General features: G+C 37.7%; 1 protein-coding gene across 1 annotated transcript; it reads left to right on the forward strand.

The window, feature by feature from the left end:
- Nucleotides 1-12,134: 12,134 nt before the first annotated feature.
- LOC127536065 (homeodomain-interacting protein kinase 2-like) lies at nt 12,135-16,554 on the forward strand. The gene is made up of 7 exons (XM_051955462.1): nt 12,135-12,466; nt 14,595-14,780; nt 14,905-15,089; nt 15,231-15,354; nt 15,442-15,549; nt 15,726-15,874; nt 15,984-16,554. The coding sequence occupies exons 1-7, from the start codon at nt 12,302-12,304 to the stop codon at nt 16,552-16,554; spliced, it is 1,488 nt and encodes a 495-aa protein (XP_051811422.1). The 5' UTR covers nt 12,135-12,301.
- Nucleotides 16,555-21,192: the final 4,638 nt, after the last annotated feature.

A 21,192-nucleotide genomic window follows, 5' to 3' on the forward strand; every position in this document is an offset into this window, starting at 1 on the left:
ATCTAAGTTGAAGTTTAAAACTCAATAATGAAAGCAAATACATGTAACTTCGTATACCCTCACACAACCACACTGCTGTGCTTGTTTTGACTGACAGAAAACGACTTTATGTGACTTTATTACATATCCATGAGGGAAAAAGTATGTGAATCTTTGCGTTAGTATCAGGTGTATTATTAGTTCCTCTTGTGATTCAACCCTTAAACAAGAGCTGTGTGTTTACTATAGCATTGTTACTGATTACTGATTCTGGTTTGGAACCAGATGGATAAATATGTTTTCATTCATATTTTTCAGTTATAATTTATATATTTTTTAAAGATTAGATCTCTTTTTCATGGAAAAAGGTTAATAATCCAACTGGTTCTTGTAAATACATGAATGAATGTTCATTTCCACTGTTAGCAGTTTTAGCAATTTAGGCTAAAACGGACCGAGATTTGTCCATTATGTGGAGAAGGAGATGGCATTATGCTCCAAACCCCTCTTTTATGTGAACGAGCACAAGACAGAAAGCTGAATGCTATATAAATACATTTATTTATTTTTTAAAATTGCACGTTTTTAGAACCATACATAAAATACGAACAACTTCCTGTCTCCCATGGAGGTGACGTATTTCCTGTCACCCATGGAGGTCACGTGTTTCCTGTCAGCCTTGGAGATTGGAGGTCTGCATCCAGGTACTCTTGGCTTTTTGGCCAAAAACTGCTGCATCCCGGCTGCCTTTTCTGGTCCTTGTAGTCATTTCTGAGCTTTTTAGTTTGTTGAGGAGTTAGTCAGGCTCCGTTCATACAGCTGTAGCCATCTCCCACTGGATTGTTTCGAACACTGGTGTGGTCCAAGAAGAGGCTCCCTCTAACTTCCACTGAATTTCAAATGAAGACCACAGTTCCAGGAAGCTTTGGGTCTCCGCCTCAGACCGTTGCTGCTTGGATTTGTTCTATATTTACCTCCGTTTTTAAAACAAAACACTCAAACATTACTGCTAACTCGCTCGGCTGTTTAAAAATGACGCACGTCCCCTTATCCTCAAACAAGAAGCCCGCTGTTTTTTCGCGCTTACAGAGCCCCGTCCCCCCTAGCTCCCGAAAACCTCACGCGAAAACACTGCCAGTAAGATTGAAACTTGAAAACAAGAAAACTGTAACTGAAAATCAGAAAGTTGAAACTGAAAACCTGCTGAAACGTGAAAAAATAAATAGATTGTAATAAAAATCTAAAGATTGGCATTGGTAAAACACATCATAGTACAAAAAATATCCTAAAAATGATTGAGTTTTTTCAATGTTTGTATTTTCGCTTTCAATTCAACATTTTCAATGCCAAATTTACTGTCAGCATTATGGCTCCATAGAACTCGACGTTTAATTTTTGGAAACATCTGATCATAAAAAGTTGCTTTAACAAAGTCAAAAAGACAATATTGGAATAAAGAACTTAATATAAACTATGTTTAAGTTGAATTTTTGCTTTCCTTGGTAATCCGCAGAGGGAAATGTAGTTGTTACAGCAGCACTGATCATCAATAAAGGGTAAGCAATAAGACAACACAGAATATTTGGGAACAAAGTGAAGATAAAATTTAAAAAAGATACAATGAAATGAAATAAAATAAAAATGTATTAATATAATATAGAAAAAATCCACAGAATATGACTGACAAAATGTGCAAATGAGAATGTACTTGGATGTGCAGGTGACGATGAAGGTGCAGAGGAGTTTAGAGAGATAATGAAGGATGGTTTAGAATGTAAAGCAGTGGTTTAAACTCATTTTAGTTCAGGGGTCACATTCTGCCCAATTTGATCTCCAGTGGGCTGGACCAGTAAAATCACAGCATAATAATCTATAAATAACCACAACTCCAATGTCCCTTTGTTTTAGTGCAAAAAGAACATTCTGAAAATGTTCACATTTAAGGAATTTTCTTTTGACCAAACATTATGAACAACCTGGAATTTCTGAAGAAAAATAAGTTCAATTTCAGCAATATTATGCCTCAGTTTATCATTTACACATTGCAAATTACAGATCAAAGTGTTTTCTACAAAGACACAAAAAAATTCAGTCACAGGTATTTGGAACTGAATGATACAGTATTTTACTTTTTGATCAAAATGACAAAAGTCAGACAAAAAAGACAAAAAACAATGAAAACAAAAAGATGACAAAAATGATACACAAAGTGAAAAAAGCGAGAGACAAAATGACAAAAAAAGACAAATGACACGAAACTAGTTGTTACTAGTTGTTTTCATTTAAAATTGTTTCACCTGCTGCCTGCTGCAGGAAACGCCAAATAAGGACATGAGAGGAGAGAGCACTATCTCGGCCTGGCTGCAGCCAGCCTGACATTGTTTTGATTTAAAATTGTTTTTTTTTTGCTGTAACTGTTCTAACTGAATGGAATGAAGCTAACAAGTTTAACAGCCTCAGTCAGAAATCATTTCACTTTCATCTGATCACACCAGAGGCAACAACACCGTTGTTCATCTGCTGATCGAATACGTTGATTTCAACCACTTTGGCATTTAAATATGTCTGTTTCAACCAACCAAAGCGAACATCTGCAGTTGTCAGGATCCTCAAGTCAACCAGGTAAGAGACACTAAAACACCAACATGATCTCATATTTCACACACTTTGAAAAGACCTGGATTCATCTGTACATGTTGAAATATGTTGAAATATGTGCTCATAAGTGGTCTGCAGTGACTGTTTTGTGACGAAAATAACATGAACTTGTTGTTGCTGAAGTTGAGAATGAGTTTGTGTGCAGCAGGTGTTTGTACAGTAAAATGTAACCTAGAAAGGAGCAGTCTGTGAACTGTGATCCGGATTAAAATGTTCTCTTTTTTTTTTTTTTACAAAAATCTGCCACAAATTACAAACTGATTTACACAAATAAACATCAGTAAATCTGAAGATCAGGCCGAAGACAAAATCAAAGTAGAAAACAAACAGAAAAACTCCAGCTGAGGATCAAGTCAGTCATGCTGCATTCAGTTTTAAAACAAAACAAAGTTGAAATAAATACCGATAAAGTGTCAATGATGCACTTTGAATCTAATGTTGTTTAACTCATCACTGTTATATCTGTGATTTCTGACATACACTCCTCATTTAAATGGTCTAGAAATCATCAGTATTAGTTGTGTGTTTGTCCCTGATCGTGTTGACTGAATGCACTGATTGAACACGGTTTTCTCTCCATGTTGTGGATCAGGATCTGACAACTCTGACTTCCATCCCATGGACCTGCTGTCTGGCGGCATCACTGAGTACCGGTTTGGAAGCTTCAAGTATCGGGGCGTCTTTTGTGACGTGGCTCAGTGCACACGGCTGGATACCGAACACCCGGTATTGGTCAAGATCTTGAAGAAGACGGCCACAGACTCCCAGCAGCCCAACAGAGAGGGTAGAGCCTCAGTCTTAGTCTCACACGTTTTCTTTTTTCCTCATTTTTATTTTTAACGTTTTTGAGCTGAACATGTATGGGAGGATTACCTTTACAAAATATGGTTTAGCACACACTTACATATTGTTTCCACACCTTTACATATTGTTACTTTACTGAAAATCCGACCTTATGGGCTTCACATAGTCAGTCCACTTTGACCAGATAGTGCAAAACTTGTCCCTTTGAGTCCTGAGGGTAAAAGAAAGCTTTTCCATGGTATAGATTCTTGAATTGTGCTAATCCAGTCTTCAACTGTCGACGGGTCCGGCTGCCAATAGTATCCAGAGCAACCTTTGATCCTTCTTTCTCCAATCTATTACATTCACATTGCCCAAAGACACACCACAACCCTGATGTCTCTTTGAATAGGTGCAGTAAAAAACCTGGTTAGGTTCTTCCAAAAAAAACTCTCGCCAAGTGTTAGAACCCGTAGTGACCCATTGCAATCTACAGAAGTTCACCCAGCTTTCACTTGAAATTTCCATATTTCCTTCCATTTCCCATCTTCTCTTAATGTATTCCGTATTGGCCTGTTTACCTTGTTGAATGGCTTTATATACTTTAGATATTATTTTCTTTTGAGGAAATGTTTTAATTAATGTTAGAAAAGTCTGCAAGAACCCCAAGTTACTTTCATCCCATGATGTTTTTATATTCTGATCAAAAATAATGTCTAACCTGTAAGTATCGATAGAAATCATCCTGGCCGAATCCACATTTTTTTGTAGAAATTCAAAACTCATAACGCCCCTTTGTGGATAAAAGAATAACAGCTAGTAAGTCTCTTTGAGATCCAACTTTGAAATCTTTTATCAAAGGCATTTGGCTTGAAGTCAGAGTCGTACGCACACCACCTGAGGATTCGGGAGAGATTTTCCAACTTACAAATTTGCATAACTCTATTCCACGAATTCAAGAGAGATTCATACATAGGGTCATTTGTAGAGCTGCTATTAGTTTGCAGTTTTTTGTCAGCTAATAATGCCATAATTGGTATGTCCTTTGTAACAGTTTCTTAAACATCTTTCCACCCTACCGAATAAGTGGGTGAACATAATCCGATTAAAGGTCTCATTTGTGCAGCATAATAATATTCCAGAAGGCAGGGAAGGCCTATCCCCCCTTTCTCTTTTGTTAAATGCATTGTCTGATATTTTATCCTTGCTCTTTTATTTGGCCAAATATATTTTGTCAGTAGTTTGTCCCACTCATCAAAATGTTTTTGGACTATCTGAATTGGGAGACATTGAAAAAGGTAAAGGAAACGAGGGAGGATACTCATTCTGATTGAGTCCACCCAAGAATGTAGAGCCAAAAAAGGGACATTATTCCATCTTTGTAAATCTGATCTTATTTTTGAAATTAGAGGCCCGTAATTGGCCTGAAACATTTCAGATGGATCCTTTGTCAGGACAGTTACCAAATATTTAATGCTATGGGCATTCATTTCCATTTGTGTGCACTTTTAATGTGTGTAGGTGGATTGTAATTAAGCTTTAATTCCTGAGTTTTGGTAATATTGAACTTATAGCCTGAAAAGAGCCATATTCATCCAGCATTTTCATTCATTTGGGAAGCGACTGAGTGGGGTCCGTCAGGAATATTAATATGTCATCAGCAAACAGAGCTAATCTTTGCTCCCCTGATTTTAAAGTAACACCTTTAATTTCTGTACTCTGCCTCATCCATTGAGCTAAGGGCTCAATAAATAAAGAAAAAAGTATAGCTGATGCTCCACAGCCTTGGCAGGTTCCTCTTTCTAAAGAAATTGATTTGGATAGCCAAATGCAGCCAATACTTTATATCAAAATTCCCACAGTCTCACACATTTCATCAGGTCGTTAACATGAACTGTCTCTCAGATGATTCATCCGTCTGATGTCTTCTGTTTCCTCTCTAGCTGGACGTTCTGAAGAGGATCCGAGGACTTGACCCCCTCCACATTGTCAGGTTCCTTGATGACTTTGACTGCAAAGGGCAAACTTGTCTAGTTTTTGAAACGCTGGACAAGAGCCTTCACAAGCTGTTGAGGGAGAGACGTGGAGAACCTCTGTCACTTGGGGAAATCAGACCCATTACACAGCAGGTACGTGGATTTGATGATTCCATCACCAAACAATGTCTACTGATTTACAGAACATATCAAGCCAACATATAACCAACATCTGAACAACCAGATTCAATCTTTGTTTCTTCTTCTGGTCCTGCAGCTGCTCTCAGCTCTCTGCACTCTGAAGACTGCTGGCATCGTTCACAGAAACATCAACCCACATACTGTGATGTTGATGAAACAGGAAGACCAGCAGAACTTCACAGTGAAACTTACTAGTTTCAACTCAGCCATCCCAGTTGGTGAAGTGAAGAGCAGCTCCGTCAAGCAGCTTGTTGGATACAGGTAGGTTGGAAGATCTGTCTTCCAGCATCATGTACTGCTGCTCTTCTTTGACTCATCTGATCTGATGTCACCAAAAATCATGAACATGTAAAACTGAGCAGGAAGTCACTGCAATCACTGACTGTTGTCTTCCTTCTTCAGGTGTCCTGATGTTCTTGTGGGTCTACCCATCTCTGAGGCAGTGGATATGTGGTCAGTGGGTGCTGTTCTGTCCACCTTGTTCCTCGGCAGCCCGCTGTTCCCTCAGAGGTGTCAGTATCACCTGGTATGTCCTCCACTGTTCTAGGATGTTGGAAGTCAAATAGATGCAGGAGTGCCTTTTATGCTGATGTAGCTGATATTCTCTGTTTAGATGAAGATTTTGGTGGAGACTCTGGCTAACCCAGAGAATGAGCTTCTGAGTGAAGGCCCCAACAACCAGCTCTACTTCAAGTCCACGGAGCACACATGGACACTGAAGGTATGGAAGCCTGTCCTGCACAGAGTTCTTTGACATTTAGCCAAAACCAATGAAGTTGTTTTTCTGCTTTTAACATATCAAATACATTCTCTTGTTGATTGTCTGAACATGGAAATGCTGATTTCTAACATGTGTGCTGTTTTGAACAACCATTAAATCTTTTTTTTCCAAATGCAGCTGGATCCAGATGTGGACAGTTATGAGATCAAACTGTTCGCAAGCCTCCTAAAGAAGATGCTGCATCTGAATCCAGAGAGCCGAATTTCACCAAGTGAGGCTCTGCAACACCCGTTTCTGTTCTACAGCAAGGAGGACAACAGCTCTCAGTAAGTGACGGCTGGATGGAAGCTGGATGCTTTTTTTGATGGAATGTTCCACTAGTTGATGGATTAGTTGAATATTTTATTCATTTCTTTGTTGTGGTTCTTCTTTCAGTGACATGGTCTCAGCTCCCTCCGAGGCTGCGGCCTCCTCTTCGGGTGACACCGTTTCACCTCCTGATGAGGGTTCAGAGAGCTCTGAATCAGATGAAGCTGCTTTTTTGGCCGACGCTGCCACCTCCTCTACGGGTGACACTGTTTCAGCTCCTAGTGAGCCTTCAGAGAGCTCTACTTCAGATGCAGCTGCTGTCGTGGCCGACGCTGCCGCCTCCTCTTCGGGTGACACCTTTTCACCTCCTGATGAGCCTTCAGAGAGCTCTGCCATACTGGACACAGAGACAACTTGTGCAGAAGAACATCCAGCAGAGTCTCCAGAAGCAGATCTTAATGAGTCTGCGGTCTCCTCTGCTTCACCCATCACCGTTCAGACTGACCTGAATGACGCTGTTTCAGCTGATCAAGGTCCAGCAGAAACTCCCACTACTGCTGAACTGAATGGTGAAGTGGTGGCTGAAGCTCCTGACACCAGAAAGGCTCCGAGGAGGCCTCTGAAAAGAGTCAGGAGATTTTTTGGCAGAGTCTTCAGATCTCTGTGCAGTTGTTGCTCTGTACAAGTTACGGAGTAACTCACTTTTATTGTTTATTATTTCATTTATTTCTTTAATTTTTTTCAGCTTATTGTTTTCTGTTTCTGTTTATTTCATGTTTATTTTCCATTTAGTCTTTATTATTTCTTTTATTGTTAACCATTTTGTTTATTGTTTTCTGTTTCATTTCTTTTTCATTATTTCATTTCTTGTTTGTTATTTCATTTATTGTTTTCTGTTTCATTTATTCTTCATTCTTTCATTTTTGTTTGTTATTTCATTCATTTTTTACTATTTCATTTTCCTTTCATTTATTCATTTACTTCCTTGCAAAATAAACAGAAACAGCAGCTGAATGAAATGTCCTCAGTGGTCTGACTGTCAGCTGGAAAAGCAGTGAGACTTTCAGCAGGGATCACAGCTGTAGAAGGAGCAGCAGTGGTATGAACCACAGAAATGGCAGTGGAGTTGTAGTTTCAGCAGCAGTTTAAGAAAACAGATTGTATTTAGAATTTTGTTTAAAGAAGCTTGATTCATTCATCTTTGACACCAGGTTATGAATATCTTCAAATTAATGAGAGAAAAAGTCAAATATATTCAACTTAGTAACCTTTAATGGAATAAATAATGACTGAACTCTGTTTTTATAAGACATGGTTCCACTTATCAGCCTTCAGCCCTCAATAACTTGAAATCCTGAATCTAAGTTGAAGTTTAAAACTCAATAATGAAAGCAAATACATGTAACTTCGTATACCCTCACACAACCACACTGCTGTGCTTGTTTTGACTGACAGAAAACGACTTTATGTGAAACTTTGCATCATGAAATACTACAGACACTTTACAACTTCACAAACTATCAACAGACAAGTGCCTTGAAAATAAATCTTAGTAAAACAGAAAATAAATAACTGTTTAATAATTAAATCAGTTCAAACGACTAAATGAAAAAGAAAACCCATCTTCACATTGGTAGCCCTGGTAAAAAAGAAAATATTTTGTGTTGACTGGTTTTTTTTGCAGAAATGTTAATTGCCTCATCACAATAATCTTAATATTACATCCACTCTTACTTGTTTTAATGACTACATAAATTATTCTGCTCATGATTTTCATTTCATCTCATGTTCAAGCACTTTACACAAGATGTTGAAGTGTAAACTAAGTAACAAATCAAAGCCAGAGTCTATGACTTGACTGTGTTCAGATCTTTAAAAAAAAAAAAAAATCACCAACAGAAGTCAGCATTCGGATGGCAGAAGGATTTATTTATCAAGAAAAAATCCAGGAGTAATTCTTAGTAGCGATAACACCCCAAGAAGAACTGAAGATACTGAGCTGAGCTGAGCCTTGGTCATTATTCCACGCCTATAGGGCGTATGACAGGAGTGGCAGTTTTGACACCATTATGCTTTTCTAAATCTATTGGTCAGATCATGACGTCAGGTTATCATATTTCACCCCTGGATCTCATTTTACAGAAAACATTAGGTTATCATCAGGTCATCTGTTCCAGAGAACATGCCAGGACATGTTTAGATTTTTTGCTCCACATCTTACCCTTATTATTTTGTGATATATTTCATGCATATTATTTTAGTAAATGTCAAAGGTTATATTATCTGAAGTTTACACCAATATGTTTTGAGTACATATGTTTTACTTCTGGTCTTTAGTCTAATAGCATTTGCCATAATTATATCATCTGTTATTGTAGCGCATTGTACCCAGAAATATTACACTACAATGTCTCCTCCTAATGTGACCTTAATGGAGTCCTAAACAAGTCCTAAAAGTAAAAAATAGAAACCAATTATAAAGAGAAGCCAATTATAAAAAAAAATAAAACACCTTGGTCATTTATTTATTGAGGAAAATTACCCTTTATTACATATCCATGAGGGAAAAAGTATGTGAATCTTTGCGTTAGTATCAGGTGTATTATTAGTTCCTCTTGTGATTCAACCCTTAAACAAGAGCTGTGTGTTTACTATAGCATTGTTACTGATTACTGATTCTGGTTTGGAACCAGATGGATAAATATGTTTTCATTCATATTTTTCAGTTATAATTTATATATTTTTTAAAGATTAGATCTCTTTTTCACGGAAAAAGGTTAATAATCCAACTGGTTCTTGTAAATACATGAATGAATGTTCATTTCCACTGTTAGCAGTTTTAGCAATTTAGGCTAAAACGGACCGAGATTTGTCCATTATGTGGAGAAGGAGATGGCATTATGCTCCAAACCCCTCTTTTATGTGAACGAGCACAAGACAGAAAGCTGAATGCTATATAAATACATTTATTTATTTTTTAAAATTGCACGTTTTTAGAACCATACATAAAATACGAACAACTTCCTGTCTCCCATGGAGGTGACGTATTTCCTGTCACCCATGGAGGTCACGTGTTTCCTGTCAGCCTTGGAGATTGGAGGTCTGCATCCAGGTACTCTTGGCTTTTTGGCCAAAAACTGCTGCATCCCGGCTGCCTTTTCTGGTCCTTGTAGTCATTTCTGAGCTTTTTAGTTTGTTGAGGAGTTAGTCAGGCTCCGTTCATACAGCTGTAACCATCTCCCACTGGATTGTTTCGAACACTGGTGTGGTCCAAGAGGCTCCCTCTAACTTCCACTGAATTTCAAATGAAGACCACAGTTCCAGGAAGCTTTGGGTCTCCTCCTCAGACCATTGCTGCTTGGATTTTGCTTCTATATTTACCGGTTTTTAAAACACAAACACTCAACATTACTGCTACTCGCTGGGCTGTTTAAAAATGGCACGGTCCCCTTTCCTCAAAACCAAGAAGCGCGTTCTCGCGCTATAAGCCCCGTCCCCCCTAGCTCCCGCCCCTCACGCGAAAACACTGCCAGTAAGATTGAAACTTGAAACAAGAAAACTGTAACTGAAAATCAGAAAGTTGGAACTGAAAACCTGTGAAACGTGAAAAAATAAATAGATTGTAATAAAAAATCTAAAGATTGGCATTGTAAAACACATCATAGTACAAAAAATATCCTAAAAATGATTGAGTTTTTTCAATGTTTGTATTTTCGCTTTCAATTCAACATTTTTCAATGCCAAAATTTACTGTCAGCATTATGGCTCCATAGAACTCGACGTTTAATTTTTGGAAACATCTGATCATAAAAAGTTGCTTTAACAAAGTCAAAAAGACAATATTGGAATAAGAACTTAATATAAACTATGTTTTAAGTTGAATTTTTGCTTTCCTTGGTAATCCGCAGAGGGAAATGTAGTTGTTACAGCAGCACTGATCATCAATAAAAGGGTAAGCAATAAGACAACACAGAATATTTGGGAACAAAGTGAAGATAAAATTTAAAAAAAGATACAATGAAATGAAATAAAATAAAAACGTATTAAATATAATATAGAAAAAATCCACAGAATATGACTGACAAAATGTGCAAATGAGAATGTACTTGGATGTGCAGGTGACGATGAAGGTGCAGATGAGTTTAGAGAGATAATGAAGGATGTTTAGAATGTAAAGCAGTGGTTTAAACTCATTTTAGTTCAGGGGTCACATTCTGCCCAATTTGATCTCCAGTGGGCTGGACCAGTAAAATCACAGCATAATAATCTATAAATAACCACAACTCCAAATGTTCCCTTTGTTTTAGTGCAAAAAAGTATATTCTGAAAATGTTCACATTTAAGGAATTTTCTTTTGACCAAACATTATGAACAACCTGGAATTTCTGAAGAAAAATAAGTTCAATTTCAGCAATATTATGCCTCAGTTTATCATTTACACATTGCAAATTACAGATCAAAGTGTTTCTACAAAGACACAAAAAATTCAGTCACAGGTATTTGGAACTGAATGATACAGTATTTTACTTTTTGATCAAAATGACAAAAGTCAGACAAAAAAGACAAAAAACAATTAAAACAAAAAAGATGACAAAAATGATACACAAAGTGAAAAAAGCGAGAGACAAAATGACAAAAAAAAGACAAATGACACGAAACTAGTTGTTACTAGTTGTTTTCATTTAAAATTGTTTCACCTGCTGCCCTGCTGCAGGAAACGCCAAATAAGGACATGAGAGGAGAGAGCACTATCTCGGCCTGGCTGCAGCCAGCCTGACATTGTTTTGATTTAAAATTGTTTTTTTTTGCTGTAACTGTTCTAACTGAATGGAATGAAGCTAACAAGTTTAACAGCCTCAGTCAGAAATCATTTCACTTTCATCTGATCACACCAGAGGCAACAACACCGTTGTTCATCTGCTGATCGACTACGTTGATTTCAACCACTTTGGCATTTAAATATGTCTGTTTCAACCAACCAAAGCGAACATCTGCAGTTGTCAGGATCCTCGAGTCAACCAGGTAAGAGACACTAAAACACCAACATGATCTCATATTTCACACACTTTGAAAAGACCTGGATTCATCTGTACATGTTGAAATATGTTGAAATATGTGCTCATAAGTGGTCTGCAGTGACTGTTTTGTGATGAAAATAACATGAACTTGTTGTTGCTGAAGTTGAGAATGAGTTTGTGTGCAGCAGGTGTTTGTACAGTAAAATGTAACCTAGAAAGGAGCAGTCTGTGAACTGTGATCCGGATTAAAATGTCTCTCTTTTTTTTTTAACAAAAATCTGCACAAATTACAAACTGATTTACACAAATAAACATCAGTAAATCTGAAGATCAGGCCGAAGACAAAATCAAAGTAGAAAACAACAGAAAAACTCCAGCTGAGGATCAAGTCAGTCATGCTGCATTCAGTTTTAAAACAAAACAAAGTTGAAATAAATACCGATAAAGTGTCAATGATGCACTTTGAATCTAATGTTGTTTTAACTCATCACTGTTATATCTGTGATTTTCTGACATACACTCCTCATTTAAATGGTCTAGAAATCATCAGTATTAGTTGTGTGTTTGTCCCTGATGTGTTGACTGAATGCACTGATTGAACACGTTTTTCTCTCCATGTTTGTGGATCAGGATCTGACAACTCTGACTTCCATCCCATGGACCTGCTGTCTGGCGGCATCACTGAGTACCGGTTTGGAAGCTTCAAGTATCGGGGCGTCTTTTGTGACGTGGCTCAGTGCACACGGCTGGATACCGAACACCCGGTATTGGTCAAGATCTTGAAGAAGACGGCCACAGACTCCCAGCAGCCCAACAGAGAGGTAGAGCCTCAGTCTTAGTCTCACACGTTTCTTTTTTTCCTCATTTTTATTTTTAACGTTTTTGAGTTGAACATGTATGGGAGGATTACCTTTACAAAAATATGGTTAGCACACACTTACATATTATTGCCACACCTTTACATATTGTTACTTTACTGAAAATCCGACCTTATGGGCTTCACATAGTCAGTCCACTTTGACCAGATAGTGTAAAACTTGTCCCTTTGAGTCCTGAGGGTAAAAGAAAGCTTTTCCATGGTATAGATTTCTTGAATTGTGCTAATCCAGTCTTCAACTGTCGACGGGTCCGGTTTTAACCATTTCCTTGTTACGGCTTTCTTACTTGCTGCCAATAGTATCCAGAGCAACCTTTGATCCTTCTTTCTCCAATCTATTACATTCACATTGCCCAAAGACACATTTTCAAAGTTACAGAGTATTTTACTGCCAAATGCATCATTAATATGCTCACATACCTGTGTCCAATACAATGTTATCACCGAACAATACCAAAAAATATGGAAATGATTAGCCCCTGAGGACCCACAGGATCTCCAGCAGAGATCACCACAACCCTGATGTCTCTTTTGAATAGGTGTAGTAAAAAACCTGGTTAGGTTCTTCCAAAAAAACTCTCGCCAAGTGTTAGAACCCGTAGTGACCCATCGCAATCTACAGAAGTTCACCCAGCTTTCACTTGAAATTTCCATATTTCCTTCCATTTCCCATCTTCTCTTAATGTATTCCGTATTGGCCTGTTTACCTTGTTGAATGGCTTTATATACTTTAGATATTATTTTCTTTTGAGGAAATGTTTTAATTAATGTTAGAAAAGTCTGCAAGAACCCCAAGTTACTTTCATCCCATGATGTTTTTATATTCTGATCAAAAATAATGTCTAACCTGTAAGTATCGATAGAAATCATCCTGGCCGAATCCAAATTTTTTTTGTAGAAATTCAAAACTCATAACGCCCCTTTGTGGATAAAAGAATAACAGCTAGTAAGTCTCTTTGAGATCCAACTTTGAAATCTTTTATCAAAGGCATTTGGCTTGAAGTCAGAGTCGTACGCACACCACCTGAGGATTCGGGAGAGATTTTCCAACTTACAAATTTGCATAACTCTATTCCACGAATTCAAGAGAGATTCATACATAGGGTCATTTGTAGAGCTGCTATTAGTTTGCAGTTTTTTGTCAGCTAATAATGCCATAATTGGTATGTCCTTTGTAACAGTTTCTTAAACATCTTTCCACCCTACCGAATAAGTGGGTGAACATAATCCGATTAAAGGTCTCATTTGTGCAGCATAATAATATTCCAGAAGGCAGGGAAGGCCTATCCCCCCTTTCTCTTTTGTTAAATGCATTGTCTGATATTTTATCCTTGCTCTTTTATTTGGCCAAATATATTTTGTCAGTAGTTTGTCCCACTCATCAAAATGTTTTTGGACTATCTGAATTGGGAGACATTGAAAAAGGTAAAGGAAACGAGGGAGGATACTCATTCTGATTGAGTCCACCCAAGAATGTAGAGCCAAAAAAGGGACATTATTCCATCTTTGTAAATCTGATCTTATTTTTGAAATTAGAGGCCCGTAATTGGCCTGAAACATTTCAGATGGATCCTTTGTCAGGACAGTTACCAAATATTTAATGCTATGGGCATTTCATTTCCATTTGTGTGCACTTTTAATGTGTGTAGGTGGATTGTAATTAAGCTTTAATACCTGAGTTTTGGTAATATTGAACTTATAGCCTGAAAAAGAGCCATATTCATCCAGCATTTTCATTCATTTGGGAAGCGACTGAGTGGGGTCCGTCAGGAATATTAATATGTCATCAGCAAACAGAGCTAATCTTTGCTCCCCTGATTTTAAAGTAACACCTTTAATTTCTGTACTCTGCCTCATCCATTGAGCTAAGGGCTCAATAAATAAAGAAAAAAGTAAAGCTGATGCTCCACAGCCTTGGCAGGTTCCTCTTTCTAAAGAAATTGATTTGGATAGCCAAATGCAGCCAATACTTTATATCAAAATTCCCACAGTCTCACACATTTCATCAGGTCGTTAACATGAACTGTCTCTCAGATGATTCATCCGTCTGATGTCTTCTGTTTCCTCTCTAGCTGGACGTTCTGAAGAGGATCCGAGGACTTGACCCCCTCCACATTGTCAGGTTCCTTGATGACTTTGACTGCAAAGGGCAAACTTGTCTAGTTTTTGAAACGCTGGACAAGAGCCTTCACAAGCTGTTGAGGGAGAGACGTGGAGAACCTCTGTCACTTGGAGAAATCAGACCCATTACACAGCAGGTACGTGGATTTGATGATTCCATCACCAAACAATGTCTACTGATTTACAGAACATATCAAGCCAACATATAACCAACATCTGAACAACCAGATTCAATCTTTGTTTCTTCTTCTGGTCCTGCAGCTGCTCTCAGCTCTCTGCACTCTGAAGACTGCTGGCATCGTTCACAGAAACATCAACCCACATACTGTGATGTTGATGAAACAGGAAGACCAGCAGAACTTCACAGTGAAACTTACTAGTTTCAACTCAGCCATCCCAGTTGGTGAAGTGAAGAGCAGCTCCGTCAAGCAGCTTGTTGGATACAGGTAGGTTGGAAGATCTGTCTTCCAGCATCATGTACTGCTGCTCTTCTTTGACTCATCTGATCTGATGTCACCAAAAATCATGAACATGTAAAACTGAGCAGGAAGTCACTGCAATCACTGACTGTTGTCTTCCTTCTTCAGGTGTCCTGATGTTCTTGTGGGTCTACCCATCTCTGAGGCAGTGGATATGTGGTCAGTGGGTGCTGTTCTGTCCACCTTGTTCCTCGGCAGCCCGCTGTTCCCTCAGAGGTGTCAGTATCACCTGGTATGTCCTCCACTGTTCTAGGATGTTGGAAGTCAAATAGATGCAGGAGTGCCTTTTATGCTGATGTAGCTGATATTCTCTGTTTAGATGAAGATTTTGGTGGAGACTCTGGCTAACCCAGAGAATGAGCTTCTGAGTGAAGGCCCCAACAACCAGCTCTACTTCAAGTCCACGGAGCACACATGGACACTGAAGGTATGGAAGCCTGTCCTGCACAGAGTTCTTTGACATTTAGCCAAAACCAATGAAGTTGTTTTTCTGCTTTTAACATATCAAATACATTCTCTTGTTGATTGTCTGAACATGGAAATGCTGATTTCTAACATGTGTGCTGTTTTGAACAAGCATTAAATCTTTTTTTCCAAATGCAGCTGGATCCAGATGTGGACAGTTATGAGATCAAACTGTTCGCAAGCCTCCTAAAGAAGATGCTGCATCTGAATCCAGAGAGCCGAATTTCACCAAGTGAGGCTCTGCAACACCCGTTTCTGTTCTACAGCAAGGAGGACAACAGCTCTCAGTAAGTGACGGCTGGATGGAAGCTGGATGCTTTTTTTGATGGAATGTTCCACTAGTTGATGGATTAGTTGAATATTTTATTCATTTCTTTGTTGTGGTTCTTCTTTCAGTGACATGGTCTCAGCTCCCTCCGAGGCTGCGGCCTCCTCTTCGGGTGACACCGTTTCACCTCCTGATGAGGGTTCAGAGAGCTCTGCCTCAGATGAAGCTGCTTTTTTGGCCGACGCTGCCACCTCCTCTACGGGTGACACTGTTTCAGCTCCTAGTGAGCCTTCAGAGAGCTCTGCCTCAGATGCAGCTGCTGTCGTGGCCGACGCTGCCGCCTCCTCTTCGGGTGACACCTTTTCACCTCCTGATGAGCCTTCAGAGAGCTCTGCCATACTGGACACAGAGACAACTTGTGCAGAAGAACATCCAGCAGAGTCTCCAGAAGCAGATCTTAATGAGTCTGCGGTCTCCTCTGCTTCACCCATCACCGTTCAGACTGACCTGAATGACGCTGTTTCAGCTGATCAAGGTCCAGCAGAAACTCCCACTACTGCTGAACTGAATGGTGAAGTGGTGGCTGAAGCTCCTGACACCAGAAAGGCTCCGAGGAGGCCTCTGAAAAGAGTCAGGAGATTTTTTGGCAGAGTCTTCAGATCTCTGTGCAGTTGTTGCTCTGTACAAGTTACAGAGTAACTCACTTTTATTGTTTATTATTTCATTTATTTCTTTAATTTTTTCAGCTTATTGTTTTCTGTTTCTGTTTATTTCATGTTTATTTTTCCATTTAGTCTTTATTATTTCTTTTATTGTTAACCATTTTGTTTATTGTTTTCTGTTTCATTTCTTTTTCATTATTTCATTTCTTGTTTGTTATTTCATTTATTGTTTTCTGTTTCATTTCTTTGTCATTATTCATTTCTTGTTGTTATTTCATTTATTGTTTTCTGTTCATTTATTCTTCATTCTTTCATTTTTGTTTGTTATTTCATTCATTTTTTACTATTTCATTTTCCTTTCATTTATTCATTTACTTCCTTGCAAAATAAACAGAAACAGCAGCTGAATGAAATGTCCTCAGTGGTCTGACTGTCAGCTGGAAAAGCAGTGAGACTTTCAGCAGGGATCACAGCTGTAGAAGGAGCAGCAGTGGTATGAACCACAGAAATGGCAGTGGAGTTGTAGTTTCAGCAGCAGTTTAAGAAAACAGATTGTATTTAGAATTTTGTTTAAAGAAGCTTGATTCATTCATCTTTGACACCAGGTTATGAATATCTTCAAATTAATGAGAGAAAAAGTCAAATATATTCAACTTAGTAACCTTTAATGGAATAAATAATGACTGAACTCTGTTTTTATAAGACATGGTTCCACTTATCAGCCTTCAGCCCTCAATAACTTGAAATCCTGAATCTAAGTTGAAGTTTAAAACTCAATAATGAAAGCAAATACATGAAACTTCGTATACCCTCACACAACCACACTGCTGTGCTTGTTTTGACTGACAGAAAACGACTTTATGTGAAACTTTGCATCATGAAATACTACAGACACTTTACAACTTCACAAACTATCAACAGACAAGTGCCTTGAAAATAAATCTTAGTAAAACAGAAAATAAATAACTGTTTAATAATTAAATCAGTTCAAAGGACTAAATGAAAAAGAAAACCCATCTTCACATTGGTAGCCCTGGTAAAAAGAAAATATTTTGTGTTGACTGGTTTTTTTTTGCAGAAATGTTAATTGCCTCATCACAATAATCTTAATATTACATCCACTCTTACTTGTTTTAATGACTACATAAATTATTCTGCTCATGATTTTCATTTCATCTCATGTTCAAGCACTTTACACAAGATGTTGAAGTGTAAACTAAGCAACAAATCAAAGCCAGAGTCTATGACTTGACTGTGTTCAGATCTTTAAAAAAAAAAAAAAATCACCAACAGAAGTCAGCATTCGGATGGCAGAAGGATTTATTTATCAAGAAAAAATCCAGGAGTAATTCTTAGTAGCGATAACACCCCAAGAAGAACTGAAGATACTGAGCTGTGCTGAGCCTTGGTCATTATTCCACGCCTATAGGGCGTATGACAGGAGTGGCAGTTTTGACACCATTATGCTTTTCTAAATCTATTGGTCAGATCATGACGTCAGGTTATCATATTTCACCCCTGGATCTCATTTTACAGAAAACATTAGGTTATCATCAGGTCATCTGTTCCAGAGAACATGCCAGGACATGTTTAGATTTTTTGCTCCACATCTTACCCTTATTATTTTGTGATAGATTTCATGCATATTATTTTAGTAAATGTCAAAGGTTATATTATCTGAAGTTTACACCGATATGTTTTGAGTACATATGTTTTACTTCTGGTCTTTAGTCTAATAGCATTTGCCATAATTATATCATCTGTTATTGTAGCGCATTGTACCCAGAAATATTACACTACAATGTCTCCTCCTAATGTGACCTTAATGGAGTCCTAAACAAGTCCTAAAAGTAAAAAATAGAAACCAATTATAAAGAGAAGCCAATTATAAAAAAAAATAAAACACCTTGGTCATTTATTTATTGAGGAAAATTACCCTTTATTACATATCCATGAGGGAAAAAGTATGTGAATCTTTGCGTTAGTATCAGGTGTATTATTAGTTCCTCTTGTGATTCAACCCTTAAACAAGAGCTGTGTGTTTACTATGGCATTGTTACTGATTACTGATTCTGGTTTGGAACCAGATGGATAAATATGTTTTCATTCATATTTTTCAGTTATAATTTATATATTTTTTAAAGATTAGATCTCTTTTTCACGGAAAAAGGTTAATAATCCAACTGGTTCTTGTAAATACATGAATGAATGTTCATTTCCACTGTTAGCAGTTTTAGCAATTTAGGCTAAAACGGACCGAGATTTGTCCATTATGTGGAGAAGGAGATGGCATTATGCTCCAAACCCCTCTTTTATGTGAACGAGCACAAGACAGAAAGCTGAATGCTATATAAATACATTTATTTATTTTTTAAAATTGCACGTTTTTAGAACCATACATAAAATACGAACAACTTCCTGTCTCCCATGGAGGTGACGTATTTCCTGTCACCCATGGAGGTCACTTGTTTCCTGTCAGCCTTGGAGATTGGAGGTCTGCATCCAGGTACTCTTGGCTTTTTGGCCAAAAACTGCTGCATCCCGGCTGCCTTTTCTGGTCCTTGTAGTCATTTCTGAGCTTTTTAGTTTGTTGAGGAGTTAGTCAGGCTCCGTTCATACAGCTGTACCATCTCCCACTGGATTGTTTCGAACACTGGTGTGGTCCAAGAGGCTCCCTCTAACTTCCACTGAATTTCAAATGAAGACCACAGTTCCAGGAAGCTTTGGGTCTCCTCCTCAGACCGTTGCTGCTTGGATTTTGCTTCTATATTTACCGGTTTTTAAAACACAAACACTCAACATTACTGCTACTCGCTGGGCTGTTTAAAAATGGCACGGTCCCCTTTCCTCAAAACCAAGAAGCGCGTTCTCGCGCTATAAGCCCCGTCCCCCCTAGCTCCCGTCCCTCACGCGAAAACACTGCCAGTAAGATTGAAACTTGAAACAAGAAAACTGTAACTGAAAATCAGAAAGTTGGAACTGAAAACCTGTGAAACGTGAAAAAATAAATAGATTGTAATAAAAAATCTAAAGATTGGCATTGTAAAACACATCATAGTACAAAAAATATCCTAAAAATGATTGAGTTTTTTCAATGTTTGTATTTTCGCTTTCAATTCAACATTTTTCAATGCCAAAATTTACTGTCAGCATTATGGCTCCATAGAACTCGACGTTTGATTTTTGGAAACATCTGATCATAAAAAGTTGCTTTAACAAAGTCAAAAAGACAATATTGGAATAAGAACTTAATATAAACTATGTTTTAAGTTGAATTTTTGCTTTCCTTGGTAATCCGCAGAGGGAAATGTAGTTGTTACAGCAGCACTGATCATCAATAAAAGGGTAAGCAATAAGACAACACAGAATATTTGGGAACAAAGTGAAGATAAAATTTTAAAAAAGATACAATGAAATGAAATAAAATAAAAATGTATTAAATATAATATAGAAAAAATCCACAGAATATGACTGACAAAATGTGCAAATGAGAATGTACTTGGATGTGCAGGTGACGATGAAGGTGCAGATGAGTTTAGAGAGATAATGAAGGATGTTTAGAATGTAAAGCAGTGGTTTAAACTCATTTTAGTTCAGGGGTCACATTCTGCCCAATTTGATCTCCAGTGGGCTGGACCAGTAAAATCACAGCATAATAATCTATAAATAACCACAACTCCAAATGTTCCCTTTGTTTTAGTGCAAAAAAGTATATTCTGAAAATGTTCACATTTAAGGAATTTTCTTTTGACCAAACATTATGAACAACCTGGAATTTCTGAAGAAAAATAAGTTCAATTTCAGCAATATTATGCCTCAGTTTATCATTTACACATTGCAAATTACAGATCAAAGTGTTTCTACAAAGACACAAAAATTCAGTCACAGGTATTTGGAACTGAATGATACAGTATTTTACTTTTTGATCAAAATGACAAAAGTCAGACAAAAAAGACAAAAAACAATGAAAACAAAAAAGATGACAAAAATGATACACAAAGTGAAAAAAGCGAGAGACAAAATGACAAAAAAAAGACAAATGACACGAAACTAGTTGTTACTAGTTGTTTTCATTTAAAATTGTTTCACCTGCTGCCCTGCTGCAGGAAACGCCAAATAAGGACATGAGAGGAGAGAGCACTATCTCGGCCTGGCTGCAGCCAGCCTGACATTGTTTTGATTTAAAATTGTTTTTTTTTGCTGTAACTGTTCTAACTGAATGGAATGAAGCTAACAAGTTTAACAGCCTCAGTCAGAAATCATTTCACTTTCATCTGATCACACCAGAGGCAACAACACCGTTGTTCATCTGCTGATCGACTACGTTGATTTCAACCACTTTGGCATTTAAATATGTCTGGTTCAACCAACCAAAGCGAACATCTGCAGTTGTCAGGATCCTCAAGTCAACCAGGTAAGAGACACTAAAACACCAACATGATCTCATATTTCACACACTTTGAAAAGACCTGGATTCATCTGTACATGTTGAAATATGTTGAAATATGTGCTCATAAGTGGTCTGCAGTGACTGTTTTGTGACGAAAATAACATGAACTTGTTGTTGCTGAAGTTGAGAATGAGTTTGTGTGCAGCAGGTGTTTGTACAGTAAAATGTAACCTAGAAAGGAGCAGTCTGTGAACTGTGATCCGGATTAAAATGTCTCTCTTTTTT

This window comes from Acanthochromis polyacanthus, chromosome 11 (genome assembly GCF_021347895.1).
Source record: "Acanthochromis polyacanthus isolate Apoly-LR-REF ecotype Palm Island chromosome 11, KAUST_Apoly_ChrSc, whole genome shotgun sequence".
NCBI classification, from domain to species: domain Eukaryota; kingdom Metazoa; phylum Chordata; class Actinopteri; family Pomacentridae; genus Acanthochromis; species Acanthochromis polyacanthus.

Coding starts and splice junctions, on each gene's coding strand:
- LOC127536065 (XM_051955462.1), top strand. CDS start 12,302: ATGGACCTGCTGTCTGGCGGCATCACTGAGTACCGGTTTGGAAGCTTC. Junction 12,467..14,594: donor CCCAGCAGCCCAACAGAGAG/GTAGAGCCTCAG, acceptor TTTCCTCTCTAG/CTGGACGTTCTGAAGAGGAT. Junction 15,090..15,230: donor AAGCAGCTTGTTGGATACAG/GTAGGTTGGAAG, acceptor TTCCTTCTTCAG/GTGTCCTGATGTTCTTGTGG.